At 42.3% G+C, this 27,584-nt stretch overlaps 1 protein-coding gene across 3 annotated transcripts in view; it reads left to right on the top strand.

Moving 5' to 3' along the window:
* The window catches only part of TNNT1 (troponin T1, slow skeletal type), a 71,991-nt gene that overhangs the window by 3,200 nt on the left and 41,207 nt on the right, over positions 1-27,584 (top strand). For all 3 annotated transcript variants that reach the window (XM_069200744.1, XM_069200743.1, XM_069200745.1), the window contains exons 2-4: positions 5,247-5,293; positions 18,994-19,007; positions 26,071-26,097. In XM_069200744.1, coding sequence (XP_069056845.1) covers positions 5,268-5,293; positions 18,994-19,007; positions 26,071-26,097 — 67 coding nt within the window. In that variant the 5' untranslated portion in view covers positions 5,247-5,267. The remainder of the gene's footprint in view (positions 1-5,246; positions 5,294-18,993; positions 19,008-26,070; positions 26,098-27,584) is intronic.

The raw sequence follows: 27,584 nt of genomic DNA, 5'->3' as shown, positions 1-27,584 counted from the left end.
CTATCTCCTCGGCACTGGGATTCCGAATGAGAACACAATGCCCACGGTGAATGCGTGAGCGCCGGGGTAATCGCCTGCCCTCCTTGCACCTGCTGCAGTTGTCACTCCCAGGCATTGTTTGCACGCGCGCCTTCCCCAAATAGCAGTAACAAAGCTCGGGGATCATGTACGGTATTTGCGGTAGCAGAGGGGGCGCCACGCGCCAGGAGTGTGTATCCTAACGAGTAGGCCAGCAGGATTTTAACCAATCCCTTGCAAGCCTCAGACCGTCTTTGAAGTCCGAAATCAATGGCCGAGTACATATCTGTGGAGGATGACCGATGCCTGTCACTGGCGCCTGCAACAGATTGTCGCATTTGTGACGTACCATTTGTGACGTAATGCAAAACCCTCAGCATGAGTTACAGATTGCATAAACATGTTTATGACTAAAACGGATCGAACGTTAGGAAAATAAAGAATTATCCCGCAGCGAGCACTTTGCAAACGTTTGCTGGACACTTTTCAGCAACTGTATCCAGGGGCTGACCTTGATCCAAAGGGTGAAGATGTTCATTACACCATGGAGTGGTTTTTGTCTGTAAAACCAAACAAGCACTCACAAAGCCAATACATCTAGTTTTAAAGTGCCAATGTATCAGAATACACCTTTTGTAATTGTATTTGTATAGCGCTTACTACCCCCGATGAGGCGTCCAATACTTTTTTGACTAGTAGCACGTTACTCCGGAGCCCAAAAGGATTAGTGGTATGTTAGTATACGAAATATGAGTTAATTTGAGCGCTGGGCATGGGAGTCTGTTAGTTGGATTGAATAGAATGATGGAGGGATATAAGAGAGAAGAATCTGTAGAAAGGGATTTCGGAAATACACAAATGCTTCTATTTATCACATCAGTATAATGGAGATCATTTTTAACATGAGGGTCACTCAGGGTATGTGGTATATGGCATCAATGGCAAAATTCTAACACTGGAACACTGGATGTAATTTTTTTTCAGAAAGGAGCTATTATGGCGTATGAGGGACACACGTGACAAATTGCTGGCCCTGGCAGAGTGAATGCAATTTTTAACATATGAAGGCACCCACAGCCCTGTCAAAGCATATGACTTTTTAGCAAATTTATGTGAAGATTTTGCTTTTCAATGCACTACATGATCCTATGTTTCTTTTTTTTTTAAATCTCAAGAGAGTACTTTTTGGATGTAAAAAAGACTCTTAGGCATTCCAATGCGAATGCTTCAGGAAGACAGAACGATACACCAAACAGACAATAGCTTTAGGGGAGAAAGTAATACCTCTCTGAGTAACTCGCACATGAATTGCGTTTCAGTTGGTTTGCTAATGTACAGCTGCCCATTTGTGAAGGCTGCACTTTAAATGTTATGTGTTCAGTCTTTGAAGTGGGAAGTTGACAGTGTAGAGCCCCCAGTGTACCCTCTTCCCAAAATTGTTTCTTGTCTGTTCTTTATTTCACTTCCTTTACTTTTCTATTTTTTCTTTCACTCCATCTTTCTCTAGCTTTCTCTTTCATTTCTTTCCTCTTCCTCATTTTCTCTCACTCTTTCTCCATTTGTCTCCTTTCTTACTTTCTCTCATTCTCCTTTTTTCTTTCCTTTCTTCCTATCAAAATCACCAAGTTCTCCCTTCTCTGCTTCCTTCCATCTGTCCTCCATTCCGCTTTCGCTTTCTTTTATCATCTACACCATGGGTACTCACAAACTTTTTCTCGGGGCCAAAATTGCAGTATGGTTTGCGGCCGAGGGCCGCACTGAAGTGACAGCGGGGGGCGGGGCTTAGAGGGGGCGGGGCTTAGAGGGGGAACAACCACCCCACCCCCTTTTTCAAAACAATGCCCCTACCCAGTAACACACACAGCGCGCACACATACAGCGCCATCTGCTCTCACCCCTACCCCAGTAACACACACAGCGCGCACACATACAGCGCCATCTGCTCTCACCCCTACCCCAGTAACACACACAGCGCGCACACACACAGCGCCATCTGCTCTCACCCCTACCCCAGTAACACACACAGCGCCATCTGCTCTCACCCCTACCCCAGTAACACACACTGCGCCATCTGCACACAGCGCCATCTGCTCCCACCCCTACCCCAGTAACACACACAGCGCCATCTGCTCTCACCCCTACCCCAGTAACACACACTGCGCCATCTGCACACAGCGCCATCTGCTCCCACCCCTACCCCAGTAACACACACAGCGCCATCTGCACACAGCGCCATCTGCTCTCACCCCTACCCCAGTAACACACATAGCGCCATCTGCACACAGCGCCATCTGCTCTCACCCCTACCCCAGTAACACACACAGCGCGCACACACACAGCGCCATCTGCTCTCACCCCACCCCAGTAACACACACACACAGCGCACACACACAGCGCAATCTGCTCACACGCCTACCCCAGTAACACACACTACATTAAAAACAAATAAATAAATAACCAAAGAGCCTTACCTGACTCAAAGCACTGTAAAGATGCCACAAATCTGGAACAGCAGGCAGGCAGGCGGGCAGCAGACGTGGAGCCGGTGACAGCAAGCAGACGACCAAAGCCCCGTAAAAGTTAGCTGCAAGCGCTGACTTTTATGGGGCTTTGGCTTCCACGATCGTCAGGGCAACGCAATAAACAATGGCCGCCGTATGTAAACATAGAGGAGGGCCGCGGGAGCATGCTCCCGCGGCCCTCCTCTATGTTTACATACAGCGGCCATTGTTTATTGCGTTTGGTGTGCGTCTCGCGGGCCGCCAAGTTAGGTCCGTGGGGCCGCTGGCGGCCCGCGGGCCGTACTTTGAGTACCGTTGATCTACACTGTCATTTTTGTGTCTTTCTTTCTCAATGCTGTTTCCTCTTATTTCCTTTTCTTTGTTGTCATTTGTCTCAGCAGTGGTCTTTTTTTCTCATTATCTCCTTTCCTCCCCTTTTCTCTTTTTATGGGCGAGCACAAAGTGCTCCATCCATTCTGTAATCTCTCTTTGGTCTTTAAACCACACCCATGCCACGTCAGTCACTTACATTGGTTCGTGAGCTTGCCTTTTAAAATCCGCTTGCTTTCATTTGTGAAAGGCATGCATCCACCTACACAGCACCGGTAAAGTACCAAAAACATACAAGGCTCGATGTTTTCAGCCTGAAGTCCGGACTACTTTATCTGTTTATTTTACACGCAGCGCGATCGCCCTGCATTTTACATAGCGCGATCGCGCAGCATTTTTTTTTGCTTAACAACGCTAATAGCTCTAACTCGAACAATTGCGTGACCCGTTGCATTGAAAATGCTTGTTTCCATTTTCTCTTTCTATTTAAATTTTTCTGTATTGCCCTTTCTTTACTTTACTTTCTATTACTTTTTCTTTCTTCTCGCCTTTCTTCTTGTTTTCCCTTTCTCTTCTGTTGGCCACTCCTTTCTGTTTCTATCTTTTTGCCCCCTGTTTCTTTTTGCCTTTCACCCATCTTTCTTTTCATTCCTTTCCATTATTATGTTTAATTACTTTTTCCTTCGTTATTGGTTTTTAACCTTTTTGTTTCTCTTTCTTTCTATGCCTCTTCATTCTTCTCCCTGCTCTTCCTCCATGTCTTTTTTATTTCTTCTCATGCTGTCTTTTTCTCTTTTTTGCCTCCTACTTTCTTTCACTCTTTCTCTTTAGTTTACTGTTTATTTCATTCTCTTTCTTTTTCTCTGCCTCTTTATTTTTCCCCTGCAGTTTTCTTTCTTCCTTTTTTGTTCCTCTCTTTTTTCTCTGCCCTCTTTCATATTCTCCTTTTATTCTATTTCTCTTGCTCCATTCTTTATTTCGTTGTTCTTCCTTTCTTTGCCCATTCCATTCTGCTTTTCTTTTTTCCTATCTTTTTAAACAATCTCTTTTTGCATAAATTTGTGTATCATGATTACCTGACAAGTGAACCCTGTCAGGTTGACTTCAGTGGCATTTTGGTGGAGAGCTATGAAGTCTACGTGTGCCTTACAAAATGTATTATAACTATTGATCCTACTTAAAAGTGCAATGCATGTTAAAAAAGGAACTTGATGATTTTCCTGTTGTGGAAATCATGACCAGAGGACTATAGAACAACTAGCCAGACAGTGGACGTGTTTCGGATCTTAGTTCTCCAAATGAGGGCAGTGTCATCCTATGTATTGCATGACAATGAGACCCCAAGCTCCAAAAACCTACTAACCCTCAGAGACGATACATAAACAAAAGCAAAGGAACAAAAAGAGTTCTTTCGGAACCCCACAGATAAAACTTTTGTAATACAGCTTCTCTGCCATTAAATTAGACGGTGATATTGCGAGGGTGGAGTTTAAGTTACGTGGCCTTCATGTATCCATGTCGAATACTTCCGTCAGGGAGTACCTCCAGACGGATTTTAATAATCAGAAGTAGCTCTCATTATAGGGAGGGTTGGAGACCCTTGCTCCCTGGTATCATCAGGCTTGCACACTGCAAGCAATGATCTAAGCTGCAGAAAGCTGCTTGGGAGATGTTTGTCGCTGGGGTTAAAGATCCAAGACTTTAAGTTCACTCTTTGGCATCAGTAGGCCTTATCACTGGACTGAATGGACACAAAGTACCATTCACCTAATCTTGCTACTAAGAAAACCTTAAGATGGGAAATGGAAAGAAAGGCAAAATTAGACGAGCAGGATTTTTTTTTAATCTGGACAAAAGGGCTCAGAGAAAGAGCATCCAGAGAACTCAGCCTCTCCCACCTACACCTCTTCCAATAGATTCCAGTAGCCCTTTACACCAGTGGTTCGCGAAGCCTCCTCAGGGGCTCCACGACTGCTTAGAAAATTAAATAATATTAACAGATTAGGTCCCCATCTTTCAATAATGCCTCAGTGGGGGGTCCCCAGAATCCATAAAAAATTAGGTGGAGGTCCCGGGCTCCAGTAATGATAAAGCGGGGGTCCACAGAAGTCAGCAGGTTGTGAACCACTGTTCTACACCATCCCTTCCCCTGGCCTCCTCCCACAGAAATCAACCATTTAAAAAAAACTTCTGTATATTTCTATTTTTCATTGCTTGTATGCAAAGACCCGGAGGCATTAAGCTAAATAAATGGTTGTCATTTGATTTCAGCCTGATCAAGTGAAATTGCGATTGCACTGAACAGCATAAAAGGCTACACTCCTTCTACCGTCTAACAAAGATTTTGTGGTCTCTTTTAATTCTGTCTCATCACTTTGCCTGGTTCTGTCATTGCAGGTAACCTCCAGCAGCCGCATCATGTCTGACGAGGAAGTGGAATACGAGTAAGTGACAAACCCCTTAGTATGGTAATTGTCTTAAAGCTATGTGTGTGAGGGAAAGGCTGACCTTTACAGAGCAGCCCTGTGTTGCCTTGCCTGATGCAGGTCTAATGTGAAAAAGCAACCTGTGCACAGAGCAGGCAATGCATACCAGGCCTAGGCTCTGTGGGGTAAAATCGCAACGCTTGTATTGTCAACTATAGCAGTAATGTTCTTGTAGTTAGGTATTATCACTCCCTTGTCATCTGCTTTTACATGATTTCCCCATAATTCTTCAAAGCGTTATATAAGACTGAAAGAGGACTCTGAAGCAATATTCTGTCCTGACCCATATTACAAATAATTTAAAAAATAACTTGTTTATCTCTGTAGATCTTACTAGCACAGTTTTGCAATTTCTATGTGCTGTTACTACCAGGTCTTCTTCTTCTTCTTCTTCTTCTTCTTCTTCTTCAATACTTTATTTCAGTCAAAGACCTTACAGGCAGCAAAATGTAAAAAACATTACAGTGCTCATTCATCAGTTCTCGACAAAAGACATGTGATATAGATCATACGATGTCTGTTGTAAGTCGTGATCAAAATTCGTGGCAAAAAAGCTTTTTAAAAAGAAGAGTAAGAATAAATACATTCATAGATAAAAATAATGGTTTCCTAAAAGTAAAAGTACACAATATTAGACATGAAATTATAAGGGGAGCTGCTTCCTGGGATCGCTGGAGGGACTACCAGTCCATTCAAGGCAGAGGAGGAGCCCTGCTATGCCTAGCAGATGCGTGGCTGCCGCCACTCTTGAATCACTCTTTGTGTCCTGCAGTGTGAAAGCTGCTTCCTGGCTTCACTGGAGGGAATACCAGTCTCAGCATCTCCAACCGCAGAGGAGGAGCCCTGCTACGCCCAGCAGCTGAGTGGCCGCCAGTGCTATTAAAGCGCTCTTTGTGTCCTGTGACACAGGATGTGCACGAGCCGCACCTGGGTGAAGTCCAGGCCAAGGGCAGGCTGGTCTTGCACCCATCCTCAGCCGGAAGAGGCTGGACCACCCCCCAGTCTCATCTGTGGACTTTGGTCTGTGGCAGGTAATTTGTAGCTGTGGTCTTACCAAACATTGGAGACATTTTGCTCAACAATGAGTTAGTACCTGAACTATGAGGAAAGTGAAAGTTAAAAACAAGATGTGGCACAAAGGCACGCGAAACAACGTGATTACCGAAGGATATTGGATATAACATGTAAATAAGCTATATGTAGCTAACACGGCCTCCTCAGTTTGCTTGTGGAATCAAGGCTGCACACAAGAAATGCAACAATATCATGAGCTTGCTCCCACGGCCAGGGAAGTCTTGCTTCTTCGGCGAAACATCAGAGCAGCGGGCGCTCCAGTGCCCAACAGCATTCCTGCACAAGTGTATAAGGAGGATATCGAACTGTGGTCAACTATACTCTCGGCTTGGTATAGCATCTGTCTGCTGACTCAAGCGATCCCAAATAGTTGGAGGGGCTCTATTTTATATCTGATTTATAAGAGAGGGGACAGAGAGGATTCGGCTATTTCCACCACATTGCTCACCTTGATATTGAGGCTAAAGTTTCTGCTTCTGCCCTGTTAAAAGAACTGGAAAGCTGGGCAGAAACTAACAGCATAATTCCAATCCATCAAACAGGATTTAGGGCAAACTCTGAGACAACTGACAACATAGGGGCACTTTCTTATTTAATACAACAAGCCACTTGTAAAAAGACTCCCCCTTTATATGGTTTCTTTGTGGACTATTCCACGTCATTTGACTCAGTGCATAGAAACCACCTCTGGAAAAAGGCTGGGGCACACCTAGCAATTTGTTGAGGTCTATAGTATTACTTTATACAGCAACTTGGGTAAGAGTTAAGTTATCCACAACAGCATTAAGCAGGAAGATCTCTACGGATAATGGGCTGAAGCAAGGCTGCATTCTTTAATTTGTCTACAGTGGACATGGCCTCAGCCTTAAAAGGTGCCAATCTGACTCCCCCCCAAATCGGGAATCGTAAAATTACTTTGATCCCATATGCAGACAATATCATCCTGTGAGACCATTCTAGAATAGGCCTCCAAAAAGCACTATCCGCTCTCTGTGATTACAATGAGGCAAACAAGATGAGGGTGATTGTTTCAAAGACTACAGTAGTAACATTTGGGAGGGCGTCAATAACACTAAGCAACTCCTGGACTATGGGACCCCTAATGATCACTGGGGCTAAATCATATAACTACTTAGGGGTGTGGCTCGCAGTGAACGAGAGCTCTCAAGTTAACCTCTGCCATCGTAAAAACAAAGGCTGAATTGATAACCACAAGAGTATGCCAGCTATGTAATTTGATAAAAAGTTATTCCTCAATCCCCATTCGACGTGTGCTTGGAGGCACTCTTTTGCCAGCACTCAATTATGGCCATGAAACTTTTCGATGGCAGCTTATTAAATCAGTGGGCCAATTTCAACTTAAAACTTACAAGAGAGTCTTTAAATTGCCTCAGTACATCTGAGGTTGCCTAATAAGATTAGACTTTGGGCTAGAAGCCCAGAAGTGGGCTCATATGGACACCTTCTTAAAATACTACTACAGTGTTGCTGAATAGTGATTGAGAATAAGTAAAAATACCCTGCGATAACCTATATTACTTCATTTTCATCGACTTCATAATATATTTTGTAGAGATGTTCAAAATAATTAAACTTCAATTCCTTGTATTTGCTGAAATTAAAGAACATGTTGGTGTTCTATATTTGCTGCTTCTGCAAATTTTGTGAAATTGTTTTCTCAATCAGAATTTGCATCCTTTTGTCAAAAGATTTTGGAGAAAGGTGAAGATTTTCCTTAACCAGAACTTAGCACTGCATTTTTAATAATGATGCACCATTTTAATTACAAACACAACTGGTTTAAAATATGTAAGTATCTTTCCTTATGTTTTAATGAAATGTTGCACCCTTTTTTCCCAAAACAATGATAATAACATCAAGGCAAACTGTGGTCTTCATTCTCCTAAAACATTTTAACATTGTTCAAAAGGTGGGACTCTTTGCTATATCATATTGCAAGATCATATTTCATTTTTTCAACAATCTTCAGTTTCAGATAGAACATTTTTGCCAGTGGAGTGATTAGCATAATTATACATACATTTGCATATTACCAAAGAGTACAATTTTTCAGCAAGTGGAATTTTGCTTGCAGACATCACATAATACACAACACTAATTTGCATTTACTTAGCTATTGCAAGAATATTCATTGAGGTCTTCTCCAATAAGCAGAAGTTAACTACTATCTGATGGACTAGTTAAAAGAGGCAAAGGCAAAATAAAACTTAAACCTGGATGTGTCACTCAGGAAGATGTCTGCTTATATAAAGGATACATCTGATGGTCTGAGTCAGACCTAGTAAACCCAAGCAAATAGGGACGGAAACGTGGGAACAGTTAGATTTAAGCACTGCAAAAAACAGACACGCTGAAATTATTACATTATATATCGGTAACTAATGCACACAATATAATCTATCAAATAAATTAATTCTTGAATTTCATGGTCTTTATTCAGACCACATGAAACAGTTTGCACCTTAATAATCCACAGTGTCTCAAATTGTTTGATCATGAGTCGAAGCATTTTTTTGCTGCTGTATTTAAAAAGTGCACATGATCAAAATTCAAAAGCCAAGGAGGTAAAAATCATAGTTGAATTCAACAAAATGTTTTGCTAAAGGGGAACTTGTATTCTGCTGTCTCATGCTTTACAAATATTGAAGAGTTCTCTTCTTCAAGTGCCTTATGTGCTACCAAATCACGATGAAATATAAGTATGTATATTTGCTAATGGGAATATCTGCAGAGGAAGTGAAAGTGATAACAGAATCACAATTCACCAACATGCAGTTTATACACAACCCTACATAAAGGTCACCTCCAGACATTTAACACCTGGAGCCTTGACTGCACCTTATCTCATCCAGACACGAATGATGAAGGTCCTACCTGAAGCTCAAATGCACCAAGATAAGATTCTTGCTATTTGCCAGTAACAACAGGTAAAATATAGCATAAACCTGGCTCAGTGGCATGATCCTTGATGACTGAGAACCCCAATATTTGAGTAACTTGGATTGACCTTGGATGCCAGTCTAACCCTCAAGGAACACATTATCAACACAAACATACTGTCGGGTACAAACTCTCTCTTCTAAAGAAAGTGAAAGAGTTTCTTCTAGCCCGTGACTTCAGAACTGCAACTCCAGCCCTCGTACTCTCAAATCTGGATGGTCGGAAGGGCCTACTCCATGGCCTACCAGACTCCATAGTGGCCCCCTTTAAGGTCACTCCATGCGCCACAGCAGTTCTCATCAAGTCCACCCTCATCCTGATGCAACTTCTTTGGCTTCCTATGCCAGCCCACACCCTCGTAAGTCAGTTCCACCATTTACAGTGTTATCAGAATAAATATTCCTGCCTATCTTAAAGACAAGTTCACTATCTCTGGTAGCTCTCAGCGCCCTCCCAGCAAGGATACCATCAGACTGGTGTCTAAGTAGTGTGAAAAAGAAAAGAAATGACAGGCCTTTTTATTGGCGAACACAAAGTGCTCCGTCCATTCTGTAATCTCTCTTTGGGCTTGAAAACACACCCATGCCACGTCATTCACTTACATTGGTTCGTGGGCTTGCCTTTTAAAATCCGCTTTCTTTCTTTTGTGAAAGGCATGCATACGTCATGCCTTTTCTGGTGTTTAGCCCACCTACACAGCACCGGTAAAGTACCAAAAACATACGAGGGTCGATGTTTCCAGCCTGGAGTCCAGACTACTTTATCTGTTTATTTTCCACGCAGCATGATCGCGCTGCATTTTACATAGCGCGATCGCGCTGCTTTTTTTTTTGCTTTACAAAGCTAATAGCTCTAACTCGAACAAATGCGAGACCCGTTGCATTGAAAATGCTTGTTCTTCTATGCACTCAGGATATGGAATTACATCTCTGCATCTATCAGGACTGCCCCAACGCTCCTCAAATCTAGAAAAGAGTTGGAGACACACCTCTTTGAAGCACACTACAACATAATGCAGTAACAGTACACTTCTGGTGCAGAATCCAGCGTATTCTCCTAACACTTGTTGACTCCTTACATTACCTTGACCCTGTACAGTACTTAGTTGCTGTTTGCCTAGGTTCACATTGTAAGAAATTGGAATATAATATGGGATGGGTGACTCTCCATTTCAAGGAACAATCACAACCTTTATCAGGGTGAACCTTCAAAGTCACTAAATTAGCCTGAGCTGAAACCCCTTGGTACAGATGGTACAGAGCAGGCAGGGTTATATTTCAGCAAATGTGCAAAGTATTTATGCAGTACCAAAACAGTAATACATTTGAAATGCAACGCAATAAAAAAAACTGAAACCGAATTAGAAAAAGAGAGTAAACATTAATAAACAAAATGCCACAATAATGAAAAAATCCAATAAAGGGGACCAGAGATACACATTGTTAAACATTTGAGTAGGAATAACACCAAAGCACACAAATTGCCAGTGATTGTCAATAGTCGCGGTAGACAGGGACCTAGACGCAATTAGACACTGACCACCATGGATCATGGGTCGGATACAACAACCAGGTACATCCAGTCCAAAGCATTTACCTTTTAACTTTTGTCCTTTAAGTCCCAATCCACCACAAAAAGTATGATTCTAAAGCCCCCCCTCTCAGGGGAGGCACTGAGAGATCACCAGGTATCAAGAAGAGCCCAAGTTGTAGGGTCGAGTCCAGGTCAAGTTGCTACTGGTCAGCTGGGCAGTTGCAGGATAAGGTTGCTTGCAGTTTGTCGTGTCACTGTAGCTTTAGCAAGAAGTCCGCCTTATGACCCTTGGAGTCCATTACTTTGTTCTGGGTAAAGAGAGAGCAGGTTCAGTCTTTCTGTGCTCCTCTGAAGTCACAGACAGCAGGTTCAGTCCTCGTCTGTTTTTCCGCAGGTCCAGCAGTGATCTGAAGTGCATGCCTGAAGATGCTACATTAATGGCTAGCGTAAGCTAGTGGGTGGGAATGATTTATGTGAACACACTAACCAAAGGGGGTAAAGTTCCTGGGGCCAACCCTAGCTACTTCGGGCATTTTTAAGATGGTAAGTCTTCAGCTACACTAAACTTGGGCCCAGAGGGATGGGGTGTGTTTAGGGAGTGTACTACCATAATCCTGGTGTCCTCTTACATCTAACAGTAAAATCTAGTTTGGGGCAGTCACTGTACCCACAATAAACCCAGAGAAGGAAGTCTGAAAGGACAAAGTCAATGTTCTTCAACAACCGGACAGTGGAAGCACAATAATTATTTTGGCATCCTGTTCCTTTCCTTTCAAGTGTGCCCTAAATGCGATATGTAAAACTCAGAGATAAAAGTCTGTCAGGGCAAAGCAGGGGACCTTCAGCAATCAGACAGTAGATAAGCAAAACATATATTTGTATCCCGTTTTCTATCTTTGAAGCACATCCCAACTGTTATATGTATAGCAGGAGCATGGTTTGACACTGCAGGAGGATGTGACTCTGCAGTGTCAAAAAGGATGTCCACAGCCCCCACCCTGCATATTTTGTGAGCCTGTAGTTTGCTCCTGGAAGGCATTTCAAACCCATTCAGATGCTAATTACTGGCTAGGAGAAGCTGAAGAGCAAATGCAAATGTGGCTCCAGGAACTTTAGGCAGGGAAAAGGTAACTTTCTAAAAGTAAATTTTTTCTTAATATTTATTAGAAATCTGACTTCGCCATTAAGGTGGATTTTTTTATAACTATTAAGTAGCAGTTTAATTATGTTCGTAGCTGTATCCTAGCCAAAGATAGCATTATTGAATGTAATAGTTCATCCAAGTGTTTCTTGGAATAGCTAGCATTGCTACAGTGAAAATAGCTTTTGGAGGGCAGTCACTGTAAACACTTACTTAACAATAAATGTTTGCATGACGGCAAATATTTGCATGTGGCAAATATTATGCACACTGCTTTATGGGCTATAAAGCCTACATAGGGGTGACTTATTATTATTTAAAAGGAAACATTTTAACCGTCAAAAGTGTTCATTTTGACAAGTCTAACTGCAGTTTTAACACAGCCACAGTCTGGCTACATGGGTAGGTCTGAAGAAATGTTTGCATTGTAGTGGATGGCACACCAGGTGTGGTGGTCCATTGGTGGCATTTAACTTCCTAGTCCTGAGAACAATTTGTACCATATACTAGGGACTTCTAGGTAAGTAAAATATATCAGGTAGGACTATGTCAATTCGACCATGTTTAAAGGAGGAGCACAGGCATTTAGTACCGGGTGGCTGAAGTAAAGTGTACAGAGCTCTAAAACCAGCAAAAGGTGAAAAGAGGGTTGACCACTTAGAAAGGGCAGATTTTCTATAAGGAGCCTTCACTGGATCCAATATTTCTGCTAGCAGAGTAGTGGCTACATTTCTGCTTGGGATGGTAACCCCCAAATCATAGAAAATCGTGTATACACATCACTGTGTAATTTAAATGTCATTTTCTTAGCAATTGGCAGCCATCCTAGAGAATCTAGCACAGCAGATGTGGAGGCATGGCATGGCAGACTTAGCATCAACTTGCCTGCACCATTTTGCATGTGCTGGAGCCTAGGAAGAAGTCCAGTGGGAGAACCCAAAAATAGAGCATTGTAGTCGACACAAAATGGTCACCTTAACTACTGCCAGATGCCAGAGGATGGGAGCAGTGGCAACATTTTGTGCAGCACACAGAGCAGGAAAAAACAGGTGTCAGAGTATTACCATATTTGGAAAGGGCTAGATTTGCATCTGACGTGAAGCAAAGGTTCCACCTTGGATGCACTGGGAGAATTAATACAAGATGAAGTCATTTTCCAGAGGAAAATGACTAACAATCGTATTGTTTGTCAACTACAACACCTCGGTTTTCTCTGTTAAATTTCAGGTCTTTTTGTCTTAACCAGGAGGTTACTGCCAACATACCGAGATGGAAAGTATCATGAAGGGCCCCATCCGTACTGTCCATAGGGATAACCAGCTGGTTCTTGACTTTGTCATTCATGCAGTTAATTCAAAATGACAGAATAAGATAAGGTCAGCAAGATAGAATGAGAGACTGTCTGACATGCTACAGACAGGTCTAATAACACCAGAGCCATAGGCTAACCTCTTTTTGCCAGCATTCTTAGGTCATCAAGGACTGACACCAATGATGCTTCTGTGCTTTGCACCGGACAAAACCCAGACTGGATGTCATCTAATCACAGATGTTGCTCCAAACAACCTGAGATTAGTCTATTCAGATACTTCTCCAAATTTTTATCAGAAAAGGTTCCAGTGGGCTTAGCCGAAAGTCGGAAAACACAGAGGGATTGGCGTTAGACTTTTTCAACACAGGGACAACTGGTGCCCTTTCCCACTCATTTGCACCACAGCATGCCTTGAAGAACTGTTACACACATCCAAAAGTAGCTTAGCTAATTCCAAAGAAGCCTATTTACTAATCCTAGGAGGAATATGGACCAGGAGAGAATCAGAAGTGACAGAACTGAGAATTTACTTGAATAACTCAGCTGAAAGCATCTCCAAGTGACCCAAACATGGAGGAACATTATCAATGCCTTGTCAATCAGAGCAGATGCCTCAGCCACTGCCCAAACCTCAGATGTAGTGGGCACCAAGAAAGGAATATCAATTGCATTCCCTGCTTCAGGTGTAATAGGAAATGCAGAGTGTGCCAGGGTGTTGTAGTTACCTACAATTTTATCCTCAACCAAATTTGATAACCTATCGCAGAGCAATTCAGAATACTCAATTGACTGTGAGAAGCATGTGGGTGTGGATAAGGAACTACTGTAGAAAAATGTCTGGTAGAATTCTGAGCAGCCAAGATGTTATTGGTGAGAAAATCAGCTTTAGCTGAGAGCATCAGTCTCCTATAATACCTTAGAGCAGTCTTCAACTCAATTTTAACTGCCTAAGAGTAGTCCAAGCACCGGGCCCCTATATGTTCCCTTCAGCCACACGTAGCTTCTTTTAGAGAAGTGGTATTCCAAGGGGTGGAAGGCTTAGATCGCTTATGAGGAACTTTTTTCAAAGAAAGGGGAATGTCCAGTGCTCAGTTGACCCACTATGATCATCTGTCACTGAGCCAGTGCTCTAGTGATTGAACGAAGGAAATCTATTAGTTCATGCAAAGAAAGTTTAGGCAAGGGATGAACGAACTGGGAAGCATTCAGCCAAAGTGGACTAGGGAAATTTTCCTGCTCTCAATGATCTTAACATTGATCAAATAATGATCAGACCAGGCCTGAGGATCAATATCCAGACAACCTATTCTGTCAGTGGGGGTAAAAATCAAATCCATCATGTGGCTACTTAATGAGTAGACCCTGTTACCAGTTGAAACCGTTCAAGTGGGGCCAAGGAATTGATGAGCTGAGTAGCCTGAGTATTAGTGTTTAGTTCTGCCCATAGATTAGAGTTCCCCAATCTATAAATGGCGAGTGAGACAGAAGCAGTGACATAGAAAATCTACCAGAACCTCCATAAACTCACCTAACAGCCCGGCGGACAGTAGCATACCAGACCACTAATTAGGGCAGAAGGAGAGGAGATAGAAAAACGTATCAGCTCCACCAAGGAGAATACATCCAAACTAAACTCTAAGACAATAAGATTGACTCTAAAAATAATAGCCACACCATTACCAAAAGGCATGGGCAATGTAAAACTTTGTATCCTGACAGACATAGCCCTGCTACATCAGATGCAGACAAATCAGTAACCAAGGCTGGCCTGGGAACTCAAAGCAGCCAAGGCAAATGTTGTTAATCCATCGGCATACTTTGCGTAGCAAGCAAATGCAATGACAGATCCTGACCACTACCTTGGGGACTCGGTGGGGGGTGGGGTCTCTCCCTCCCAAGAAAGTTTCGGAAAAAATGGTGCATTCTACAGCATGTTTAATTGGATATGAAATTGTATTAGCTTTTAAAGCATAGGAAATGATGACCTTACAGTGCACCAGGATTCAACAATCTTTGTTGGGGCCCTTCAGTGATTACCTCACTATCATCCTCCAACAGTGCCCATCAAATCTCCATAGACCCCTCTCACATGTATTTCATTTGTTTAATAGTGCCCCATACATGTTTAAGGTGTTGGAGCACTTTACATCACACAGACATAGAGACAATGAATAATACGTGTGCAAATAGGTGTATGGGAAATGCTACATATGACAAAGGGGACTACGAGGTGTGCCACTAACATGTCATCCATAACTGTAGGATTTTTTTAAGAGTGCTTGGCCTGGAAAAGCCCAGACTCAGGATTCAAAACGTAACACGGTGGTTAGGGTTGGCTTCACTAATAAGAATTTATTTCCATCCATGCAAAAGCTTTTTTAGCAACATTAGGATCATGAAAGAATGGGGTAAAACATAACTTTCTGACCTGTACCATGCAGTTTGCATGCAGCTCTTTGATGGTAGTGCATAGCTCACTGTGCTAGATTATGATTGTAAGTTATGAACTGCACAGTAACCAAAGGAAATGTGTGACAAAAGCAGTAACCCACTGAGCCATGCACATAAAATACAGTTCTGTGCTCTCCATTGTACGTGTTCTTTGTAGCAGGCACATTACCCTAGATCAGTGGTTCCCAACCTGTGGTTCGGGGACCGCTGGGGGTCCGCGAAGCATCCTCAGGGGGTCCGTGACTGCTTAGACAATTAAATAAGATTAACAGATTAGGTCCCTAGCTTTCAGTACTGACTCAGTGGGGGTGTCCCCGGATTCCAATAATGATTCAGTGGTGGCCCCCAGGATCCACTAATAATAAAGTGGGGATCCACAGAAGTTAAAAGGTTGGGAACCACTGCCCTAGATGACCCAAAACTCCCAGTAGACAAATCTTCCATCTCTCTCCAGCAGGAAGATTAATCACCACAGATATGTTGTCACTTTTATTGTTCTGGAAACTGCTGGATCTAAAAGGAATTCTGCAGCGGTTGCGGTGAAACCCAAACCATATTTCAAAACGCAGGGAAGCTAGAAAGTAAGGTGGGTGCTGAGTGGATTATGCTGGACTGCTGATTTTGTTACTGGGGGGCGATAATGCGGCATTGCTGCAAACACCCACCCTGAACCAAACCACCCCACCCTTCAAGTCGCCCCTTGGAAACGCCGAATGGCAAGTACAGTCATTGTGGCCTTGTCAGTAACCCAAGTTTCTGTTAAAAATAGAATGTCAAGTACACCTGGGCTTAAAATACCAAAAACACCAATTGCATGCTTCATTGCATGTCGAGCATTATTAAAAAGCACATATTAAAGTGCCCTCCACTAAAACAGGAAGATCTGGCTCCAGAAGAGCAACCACATCCAGGCCAGCAACGCTTTCCCATAACTGCATGCCTCGTCTCCTGATAAGCTTGACCGTGCTGATGTAACAATAGCCCCTACAGCCCCCACGGTGCGGGGGAGCCCTCAGCTCAGGAAACTGTGCATGGGCAGCAGGCCCCTGTCTGAGAGCTCCTGACTGGGTCACGGTGGGGGGACCCTCAATGTACTTTTCAGAGAGGCCCCCTCAAATGTCTTTGCACCACTGCTTCCCCAATCACCATGCCAGCAGGAGAAGGCAGTAGGCCAGGCCATGCCAATATTAATTAACTCAACAGTTGCTTAGCAATAGCTGTTAGTAGGGTCCATATATGAAGAGGTCAGAGTGCAGATGGGCACGGATGGGGTTGTCTTTGGCGAGCCTCCGACAGAGCCACCAAGCAGGCTTTAATAAGTAGGGACCATCATGTCAGTACATAAGCAAGCAGCCAACAACAAGACTCCAACCCAAAATGGCATCCTAGTTGGCCCAATACGGAAGGAGAAAAATGGCAGAGTCAGGCTCGGAGTCAGTCCGCTCGAATGAAGTTGCCTATAGTTGAAATAACACACTCAGCAACACAAACCACCCAATCCCCAGAGAAACAGCGATTCAGCAGACTAAAGAAGCGCAAGAAGGGTCAGCGTGCCACAACCTCTCCTTGTAACACCGTGCAAACACAAACTGAATGCTGCTCCACCAATTCCTATCGCACACGTTTAATATCCCTGAGGGATAATCCCTACCTATGCAGAGCATACAATTAAAAACAGCACAATTCAGGCTTTGATGTATAATATAAAGGGAGACTAAATAAAAGTTCAAATTAAAGTAAAACAGTGTGAGATATATATAATGTGTTTGTTGTGCTCAATCCATTTTGCCATGACTTTCATTGCTTAACCATGTGGGGGGTTCGAGAAATTGGTTGAATTCCGGTGTGTCCCATAAATAACGAAAATGGAATATCAGGGCATAAGAATATTGAGGACAAAACATTAAACTCCATATACGTGTGCCTTGAAGATATATATGTGTCTTGAAGATACGTACATGTGGAGTTTATGACTAGTAAACTCTATATGCATTTACCTTTCTGTATTTTGGTCTTCGATGTTCTGTCCATCATATTCTTGTGTTGCGATATCAATACCCCAATATTCAATAGCACAATCTTGAACTTCAATGTGCACACGATCAGATGAATGTGTGTGTGTGTGTTGTGTGTGCCTTCACGAAGTAGCCGTTTCAGTGGCGAATGAGTGCGTTGCAAAGTTTTCTCTATATCATTGTACATTGTGTTTTTGAATTTGTAGTTGACTATTGATTGCAATATATTGTATACAGCAGTGGTTATGCCTGTATGTGTTGCTAGTTTACAGTGCAAGGAGTGTGGACGTGCTGTTTGTGGGTGTATTCAGAGAGGTGCGTTCATTGGTTGACCCTTAGAATGAAATCACGAGAGGTCGAGGTGTTTTTGTCACCCATATTTTTACTTCGCCAACAAGTGAAATTGTGATTTTTGGAATTACAATATGGATAACTGCTGTCTACAGTTCAGCACAATAGTCCTCTGCAGCCACTAAGATGCCCAGTCCTTTATACTCTTAGAGTTTCTCATTGTCATTATGTATTGTGTTTTTACCCAGTAGCATCAACTATTTTCTAAAAGCATGATGCTTGGTACACTTTAGATGTACTTATTCATAAAGCTTTAGTACTTTTCTGAATGCAGATATAAGGGGGTTGTGCCCAGTACTGCCACAGAGTACAGTAATCTATCTTTATAGGTATGGTTCAGAGAAGGGTGTATTGACTTTGACCCTATATGTACTGAAGAGGCTGGAAGCAGCGCCCCAGTGGATCCTAGGGAAGATTCCTAATAGTGCTAAGCTCAGCAATGGAGAAGGGACACTGTAGCTGGGGCAGCAGAAGGTGCCTCGTCATGTGGATGCCTCATCATGTTGGTGCTAGACCTTGCCAACTGGTCATGAAGTATCTCTGTGTTTTCTCTGTTATATTGCAATAAATACATTTTTGCCTTCTGAATCATTTATAATTCTTATTAACAATTTTTTTTATCTCTCTTCATTTGTCTCTTTCGCCTTGTGTTGGACTTCCTTCTTCATGCCAAATACAATATCCACCTCTCATCTCCCTACCTTGTCTTCATCGTTTTACGCATTATTTGTGTTTCCTCATTTCGCGACTTTCTTCATTATCTGTCGGTCACTTAATCTATCTTCCCATCCGGGCCTCAACGTGACATCATCACTTGCAGAGAGCAGCAGGAGGGTAAGTCTCTTGTGCACGTCCTCTTTATTTATAAGTTTGTTTCTCCCACAAGTAATAATCAATCTAGCATTTGTGCAAAAATAATATTAAATCTTGTTTTTTCCCTGAAAGGCTTTAGCACTACTTGTGCATTTAGTGGAAGGATTTAGAGGTGTGATGCATAAACTGCATTGTTTCTGTGTGTGTGTTGTGTGGGTGTGTATTGCTACTATGGGTTGCTGTTGAAGAAAGGTAAGCTGTGTAGCTGTGTAATGAGGACTGAGCTGTGACTTAATGGTGATAGGAACGAAAGAAAAGTAGATGGGTCTGTCAGTCCTGTGTCGCTGATCAGCGGTGGCCGCCTTAAATGTCAAGGAGGTGGCATGGGGGGAGAGGGCGATAGGGACAAGGGAAAACAATTACAAAAACACCAGCACAGGCTCCCCAGCAATCCCGGTGTTGCTTTCATGCTAAAGCTTGCATGAAAGCAGCATCAGGATTGGTCTCAGCTGCTCGGACTCCTGCCAGACACAGCCCTGAGGTCTGTGCAGTTTCTCCAGCCTGGCTGTTAAATACAGGCAGGCTGGAGAAACCTAAGTGCGCATGAGACAGCCGGGCAAACACACATGCGCACTTAGGTGCACTCTCTCCTCCTTCGCTTTCTCACCTCCCATGGCCAAGCCCCGCCCCTCCCTTCACATGCTGGCAGAGCCAGGAGATACAAAATAAAACGATAGTGTAACTATTGTTTCATTTTTCATCACCTGGCTCTTGGCCGGGGGGGGCGACACTCCTCCGCCATTGCGGAGGACCCACCCTTGTCACTGATGCTGGTGCAGTTTTGCAACATTTGCACCAATCAGCTATACTTGTAGTAGATTAAAATGTAGCTTTTATACTTCTTTGTCATTGCACATCTTGTTAAGCCATTGGTTCATGTGTGAAAATGACAGTGCAAAATTGCACACATGGAGCCATATCGTGAACGTGTTCTGCGCCCTAGCAAAGCAAAAAACAATTTGTTGATGAGAAAGGTGGGTGCTAACTATAACTACCTACTGGCTATCGCCGTTTGACAAATCTTCACAAAACTTTCTGAAAAGAGTGTGCTCATGGGTCTTGTAGTTCACGGAAAGTTTCGGGGTGATCCATCAAGCAGGGGCCGAAAAAAACAGGTGGTCAAAAAAGTGTGCATCTCATTTTAATTCCGATAGGGATTTTGAACATGACTACAGCCCAAACCGCTGGACGGAATTATACCAAATTTGGTAGAAAGGTAGATTGTGGTTGGTAAATCATGCTTTTTTTATTTGGTGTAAATCCGTTCAGTAATTTTAGAGATAATGAAGGAAAAACAAATTTTTATATCTAGAGGCGCAAACACTTCGCAAATCCTCCCGATCTCGTTCAGAGATCTGATTGGCTGCCAACACTTCAACTAGGAAGTGATGGCAGCTATTTTGTGACTCAACTTCTGCAGAGTCTCAAACAAATGTAAAAAAAAAAAAAACAGCTGGTAGGGTACTTTTACCCTAACCCCCTAGCCTTGGTGCAGGGGCTCCTCTGAGACTCCACCAGGGCAAAAAAGCATTTTTTTTTACATTTACAGTGAAATTCATAAATATTTGTGAATTTTGCCATCAAGTTAAAAAAAATGCTTTTAATTTTGCCCCGGTGGGCCATGTCCCTGCATATTTTAATTATTAAAGAGGGGGCACTTGAGACTCCCCTCATAGGGCTGTTGAAAGCCCCGGTTAGCATCACCTCCCCAGGACTATGTTGTAAATGTATGCCTAGGGGGCCACGCAGACCCCTCGGGCCCCTAGAACCACAACATCCCCAGGGCTATTTATTAAAATTGATTTTGAGGGGGCTGCTTGGACTCCCATGGGCCCCGGGAACCACCCCTTCCCTGTGGCTACAGCTTATAAATGTGCGGGGGGCTGTGCAGACCCCATCCGTGGTCCACTAATCATCCTAACTTCGTGCACATGGCCAAGGCAAAGCAAGTTTGTTTTCTTCGCATTTCCACTATGAACAGTTATCTGTAATACTTAATGGAGTTTGCACCCTTGCTTTTTTTTAGCACAATTTCTCATGTAATGTGAGAAGTGGGTTCTATCTTGTCAATTGCTGCTGAGACCAGAGATTGTGTTCTAAACTTTTAAAAACTACAAGTATGTAAACTTGCCTAGAAGACCCGTCCGTTTAACCCTGCTCCATATACATTAGTGATATGCAACGTCTTCCTCCCCATTTTCCCTGGAAGATGGAGAACTTAGTAAAAGGACCTCGAGCGCGTTTTCCGTCAATTTCGGCGAAGCTTTTTTGATGCATAGCAGTATGATCACATCCCAACCAAACACAGAAGAACTTCATGAGTGCTGTGGGGTGACGTTGGGTGGTTATGGAGGGCATAGAGGGTAAAGTAATTAAAATTACTTTTAATTAAAAAACCATAGAAATTCCTGAAAAACCAAAGATTGCAGGGGCGTTATATTTAGGCTCACATTTTAAACGTACAAAACCATAGAAATTCACCTCTTATAGTCAGAGTTATTTCAAGTAACTAGAACTCATGGCCTCGCCCTGCACTGCTAATTACCCCAGATATTACAGCACTGATGTCATCTTTTATAACATCATTGATAATATCACTGCAACATTTGCTGTAAAATTATTCATAAAAAACTATAATGGCAGGGGCGTAAGTTAGAGTTACCTTAGGGCACGAGTTATAGTTAATTGAAATAACTCTAACTATAACCAGTGAATTTATGGTTTTGGAATGTTTATATATATATATATATATATATATATATATATATATATACAACGTGTAGTACTACAAGAGTATATTATTACAAAATTGTTCTGCATCAAGCCCTGATTGTCACATATGCAAAAACGTCTGTGAAGCAAGTTATTTCTCACAGCAAAACTAATTACTACAGTGCTGAATTCATCAATGGTCCCACAACAGGCAATTGGTTTGGGATATACTGTTTTGCAACATGGTGTCCCTCTTTTTCTATCTTTACTTCATTTTATTTTCAAACAGAAGTTATTTAACCAGTGTGTAACACTTTGTCTAAGTTCCTAGTTCCTTGTAGCACTATACCTTCTAGGCCAGGGCTGTATCCACGTTCTTTTTATTTGAGGATTACCAGATACCATATCACGAGTTTCATTTAGAGTTGAGTTATGTAAATGTAACTTATATGGAGATCCTGAAAATCTGTCATTGATTCGCCTTCAAGTTTAAGGTCTCAGTGAAAAACCACTGAAACGTCATAAATGACAGTTTATACAACATAACTTGCAGTTTAAAATACCAATTAGCCGTAATTAATGTGCCAGTTACACAATTTCACTTACTCGAAGAAATGTCATTACTCATTGCTTTGGACACACTAGACACCATATGTATTTGCTTTTGAAAATAAATGTGGCCTAATACAGCATAGTATTTAGCTCAAGTGCACTAGTACAAATTTACACATTCATTACTAGAGTGCAAAGATGCTATTATCACACTAGAGCCTAAATAACTTGAAAAAACACCACTTAACAACAAACTGATTACATTCTAGAATCCCTTTATAGAAGAAAACAACCAGGGCCGTGCTCACTAAGCCTAGATATTGTGATTTTATATCACCATACTTATTAACCAATTGGGTTCTGGTTAAACACTGCTTATAACTACTTCATAAGAAAACATTTTAATAGCATAACCCATACATGCCAAGTCCAATATGCCATTCATTACCAATGAAGGAAGGAGAATCACGAGCTGCTCAAGGGTTTGCCTCTCATGAATCATGACCCTCCCCATATTAAACAATGGTACTGCGCATCGTCCTATATACTATACATGTATGTATATATATATATATATATATATGTATATATATATATATATATTATAACACACATACAACTAAAAGTTAAAGTGGCCCTCGAATTAGGAATTGTAATAATATGTTAGTTTATAATAACTAGAACTTTAGGAATCCACTGAAAAAACAAAGGTTAAAGATATGTTATAGTAAGGTGAAAATGCCAGTTAAAACATACCATTTTAAACTAACAAAACCAATGAAACTTTAAAAACGATGACATCACTTTAACCGTTGTATTTTTTCAGTGAATTCATCTGTTTTTTTTAACATCAAGTAAGATGTGCATCGCCATCCGTGGCATGGGATTGTTGCCCAAACCCCATTGGGGGCCCAACTCCCTTGTCAGTGTCCAATCCCCGGCCGCAGATGGCAGTGTTGGGTTGGATACAGGACCTGGTCTGTGACTAGGCCCTGTACCCAACCGCCTGCAGGCACCCAAACGATTGCGTCTGGGCATGGCCACAACGTCGTGTAACAATAGAAACAGTAGACTTTGCCAGAGGCTCAAAACACTAAAATATAAAATTGTCTGGACTATTGGATTTATGAAGGGGTCAGCACATCATCATAAACAAAGCAGACCTATTGGCTTTGTCAGAAATCACCAATAGCTGTAATTAAATGTATATTTCATAAATTAACACATACAAATGTGTAATAGTTATTGTCTCACTTTATGTCTAATAAAGCAATTAAAACAAAAACCATGGTTGAGGCTTTTAAAAAAAATTGTAGGCCACAAAGTGCAGCCGTAGAACCAATCCCAAAATATTCCTGCATCCCAGCTGAAGAGCATAAAGCTCCAGCTTGGAGTGCTTAAAAAAAATATGGTACACTTTCCTGGGGTCATGCATTCAATGACCGACAAGGCTTACTGTGTTTTCATAATGTTGCTGGGGGTCTGCTGCATTCCTTGAAGCTCCCCATAACATAAGCAAATGGTTGATGGAAAAAATATGAAAAGAATATATATATTTTAAAAATCCCTCACAGGACATTATGGGGCGCTCCTTGCAGGAGCAGTGAATATTGAATGAGCATCTCCTGCTGCTCATTTAATATTCTTTTTTTGCTTCCTTTTTGTGGGAGTCCTGGTGCCCATATAGGGCACCCACAACATAATGTTTGTTAGAGGTGGTGAATGGGAAGCCCCAAGGCCTTAGTGGCCCTTGCTCACTCTCAGCCATCACCCGTGGTGGTCCCAGCAGAAGGCGCCATTGCAAGTTTTCCGAGGGTACCCAATACTCCCCTGGGGCACCCAGACATGTTTTCTTTTAAATTGGGAGGAAGCCCCAAGCCCCTTGTGGCCCCTGGAGGCTCCCCAGCCAGCACCTAAAGTGGGTGCCAGCAGGAGCTGGCTATATTTTGAAAGTGGGTGCCCAAGTGTCCACCCATATATAAGTCACATTTGCAGCTCACTGATATGCCCACCTGCCACAGGGGATGTTTCACATTACCCATCTCCTCACTGCAAAATGGGTATAATTAGTGCCTGCAGTTGCAACCACAGACTAGTACTGGAGAACTGATGTGTCCTCCCCCCCCCACTAACATAATAGTAAATTGTTTTTCAAACAACAGTTCATACAACCAACTTCTGCTGTCTGCTGCCTCTAGGCACTGTAAATAACAGGTGCCACAATCACTGAAGGGAAAATGACTGAGTTGAAGACTTTGCTCTAATTTGAACTTGTAACCTACTGATCACAGAAAGGGGCATGGGCGAATATTAACTCGCTGAGCAATCTTGCCAGTTTACAACATAACTTGTGAACAAACACACTATAACCAACTGACAAGCACAACAGCGCAACACAAACATGAATACTCCAATTGGAATTGAAAGAAATATGTCACACTTAATTAGGATAAGAAGACCACAACCCATGATCAACCATGCCAATATTACTGCAATTTGAGGTGAGGTGGGGCCTACCTGATAATCCACCACTCCAAAGCCGGGGGAGTGGTGGAAGATTGTTATGTTTATTTAACTGGCTATTATACCCCACCCTCCAAAAGCTGCACAGGCTTGCACACTTATGGTGTTAGCTACCACTCCACCTTTGTATGGGTTACGAGTACTCCAAGAAGAGCAACGCTGGTACTGGTACTCACCACCATATGGCCGGCAAGGGTACAACAGGGAATGTACTTTTAGACCAAGCCTCAGTCCCCCTTCGTTCATACATACTCTGTGAGGGGTGGGCGATGGGTCAAGGGGGAGCACCAGGCGCACAACCGATGAGGATCACCTTTGTTAAACCCTACTTACTGTAAATGTGGCATACATAGACAACAATCTAATAAAACTAACGATTCAATGGGCAAGTTGTTAAGCATCTGGATAAAAAATATTGTATCGATATAGATATTAGGTAAACAGAGTATATGTGTCCCACATATAGTTTAAGTAATTAGTTATGGTGCAGAATTATCTGTGGATAATTTTGCTTATCCAATATATTGAATTCTATCAAATTAATCTTAGATTTAATTGAAAATCCACCTACAGCGTTGAAAGCAGAGGCTGCTGATAAATTAGATAAGTACAACGAGCGTAACACACTTATTCACATTCAACAGTAGATTCAGACCGACACCTCTGTGACTGTTCTCTTAACACTCAGAAAAATGAAATTGTCCTTTCCATTGACCAGAGTTATGAACTACCTGTGTTTCTAGCCGCTACAAAGAACAATAAAACATGGAAATGGTGGGTCAAAAATTGTCCACAGAAGCTTTGGCATCAGATCTTCTCTGTTTAGGTCAAATATACTCAAGCTACATATTGAATATTCTCCATATGATGATATATGTTTTTTATCCTGATGAACATTTGCCTAGCGAATCATCACCCGAAAAACTCAACATATTCTTTTATGATTCTGTAAATGTGAGCTGTATGTACTCCTCATGGGTGTTCAAAGGTGGTTATCCAAAGCACATGCAGCATGCCTCAATGTGAACATGCATTAGCTACTCCCAGGAAAATAGACCCGCAAGCCCAGAGAAACAAGGATCTACACCGACAGTCTCACTTGGCCACACTCCCTGCATCCTCTCAGTGGCACCTATGTTTTGAGAAACCACCAGATTTCATTATCCTACCTGCAAGCGCCGACCTCTCCAGCTTCTCCTGCTTACTTCTCTAACCTTGGCTTTGTTTTCTGTGGCAGAAGAAGAAGAGGAGGCAGAAGAAGAAGGTGTGTTAGTGGCTACCATTTAACTCATTTGCATGGCATGGGACAGCTTGATAATCAAGTGCAGAAGGGACTTGCTCTAAGTGTGTCTGCTCTGTATCCCCGTTTGAGTATTGTGTTTTTACAATAGTACCAAGTGTTTTTATGTGGGGGCTGTGCGATCCACTGTGTGCTGCATGGTGCATTTTGTGTGTTCTGTTGCGTACACCAAGTATTTCTTGTGTGCATGCTGAGTGTTCTTTTCTGTGTACTGTAAGTTCTCATTTAAAAAAATATTTTATATTATAATTTTCCATGCACAAGAGGAGCATCATTAAATACATCTACAATCATATTAAAAACAAAATTGCACAATCAATCACAAATTCATTCATTTCAGAAATACATTATCATCGGGTATAGAGTAATCATATAGAAAGGCCAGGGAACCAATGTTACAAAACTAGTAGATATGCCACACAGGCATCAGAGGACTAGACCCACCAAAGTTCGTTCCAGAGCATGGATAAGATAACTCTCTAGAAATAGCGCAAGTGTTGTAACTCTATACGAGGTCCTCCTCCTGCCCACCTCTGCAAGGAGCCCTAATCTGTTTCTCTCTTTTCCTACCATATTTGTCTTTCTGTTGGTATGAACTACTTTCCAAATTGCATATCAAGAGCAGCCATGCTAGCCACTGATGAAACCAGATTGAGCCATGCTGCGGCTATTCAAACACGGGCTACAGCCATGGCAATAAAGACAAAAAACTGCCCAACCTACCCCCTGCATTGTTTTGTGAACATCCAGCAACATCAATTCTGAGGTTAAAGTCACATTCAGGTGGAGTGCTACCCTCAAGAGTCTAGTTATTTCTTGTTTACGTAAATCCAGTGCTGGGCAAGTGGAAAACATGTGCTTCAGATCTGCTTCCTCTCTTTGACACCACGGGCAACAGATGCCTACACTTCTCACCTATTTAGCAATGTGTGCTGGAGTGTGGTACAAATGAAAGATTGCATTGTAATATTGCAGCTGCAGTCCTGCGGATAAAAGGAGGGTTTGCCTAAGCTCGGGTGATTCATAGAAGCAACAATCTGTAGTACCTAATCTCCTTTTCCATTTCTCCATGCGCCTCTCAAGATCAAAAGGTACTAGGCCCTCCAAAAAGTCAACTATTTGACTATCTTTTTATCCCGGGGTTATTGCGAATAAGCTTTCTGTGTTTGTTTGGAAGCCAATTGCTCCCCCCACATTTTTTAAAGGAAATCACGGACCTGGAAATATTTTAAAAAATCCCTCCTGTCTACTCTATAATCCAACTGTACTTCCCTGAATGAGAGAAGTTTATTTCTAACAAAAAATCCCCCAATTTCTCAATCCCACAAGCCTTTCACCTCAGACAGCAGGGATCATGAGATATCGTGGGAAGAGGCAGTGACTTCCAGATAGGGGTATAGAAGCTGTATCTCCCTATGCTGATCTTTTTTCTAATAATCACCTGGATCTTC

This window comes from Pleurodeles waltl, chromosome 7 (genome assembly GCF_031143425.1).
Source record: "Pleurodeles waltl isolate 20211129_DDA chromosome 7, aPleWal1.hap1.20221129, whole genome shotgun sequence".
NCBI classification, from domain to species: domain Eukaryota; kingdom Metazoa; phylum Chordata; class Amphibia; order Caudata; family Salamandridae; genus Pleurodeles; species Pleurodeles waltl.
This window is presented reverse-complemented; position numbering and strand designations above follow the sequence as displayed.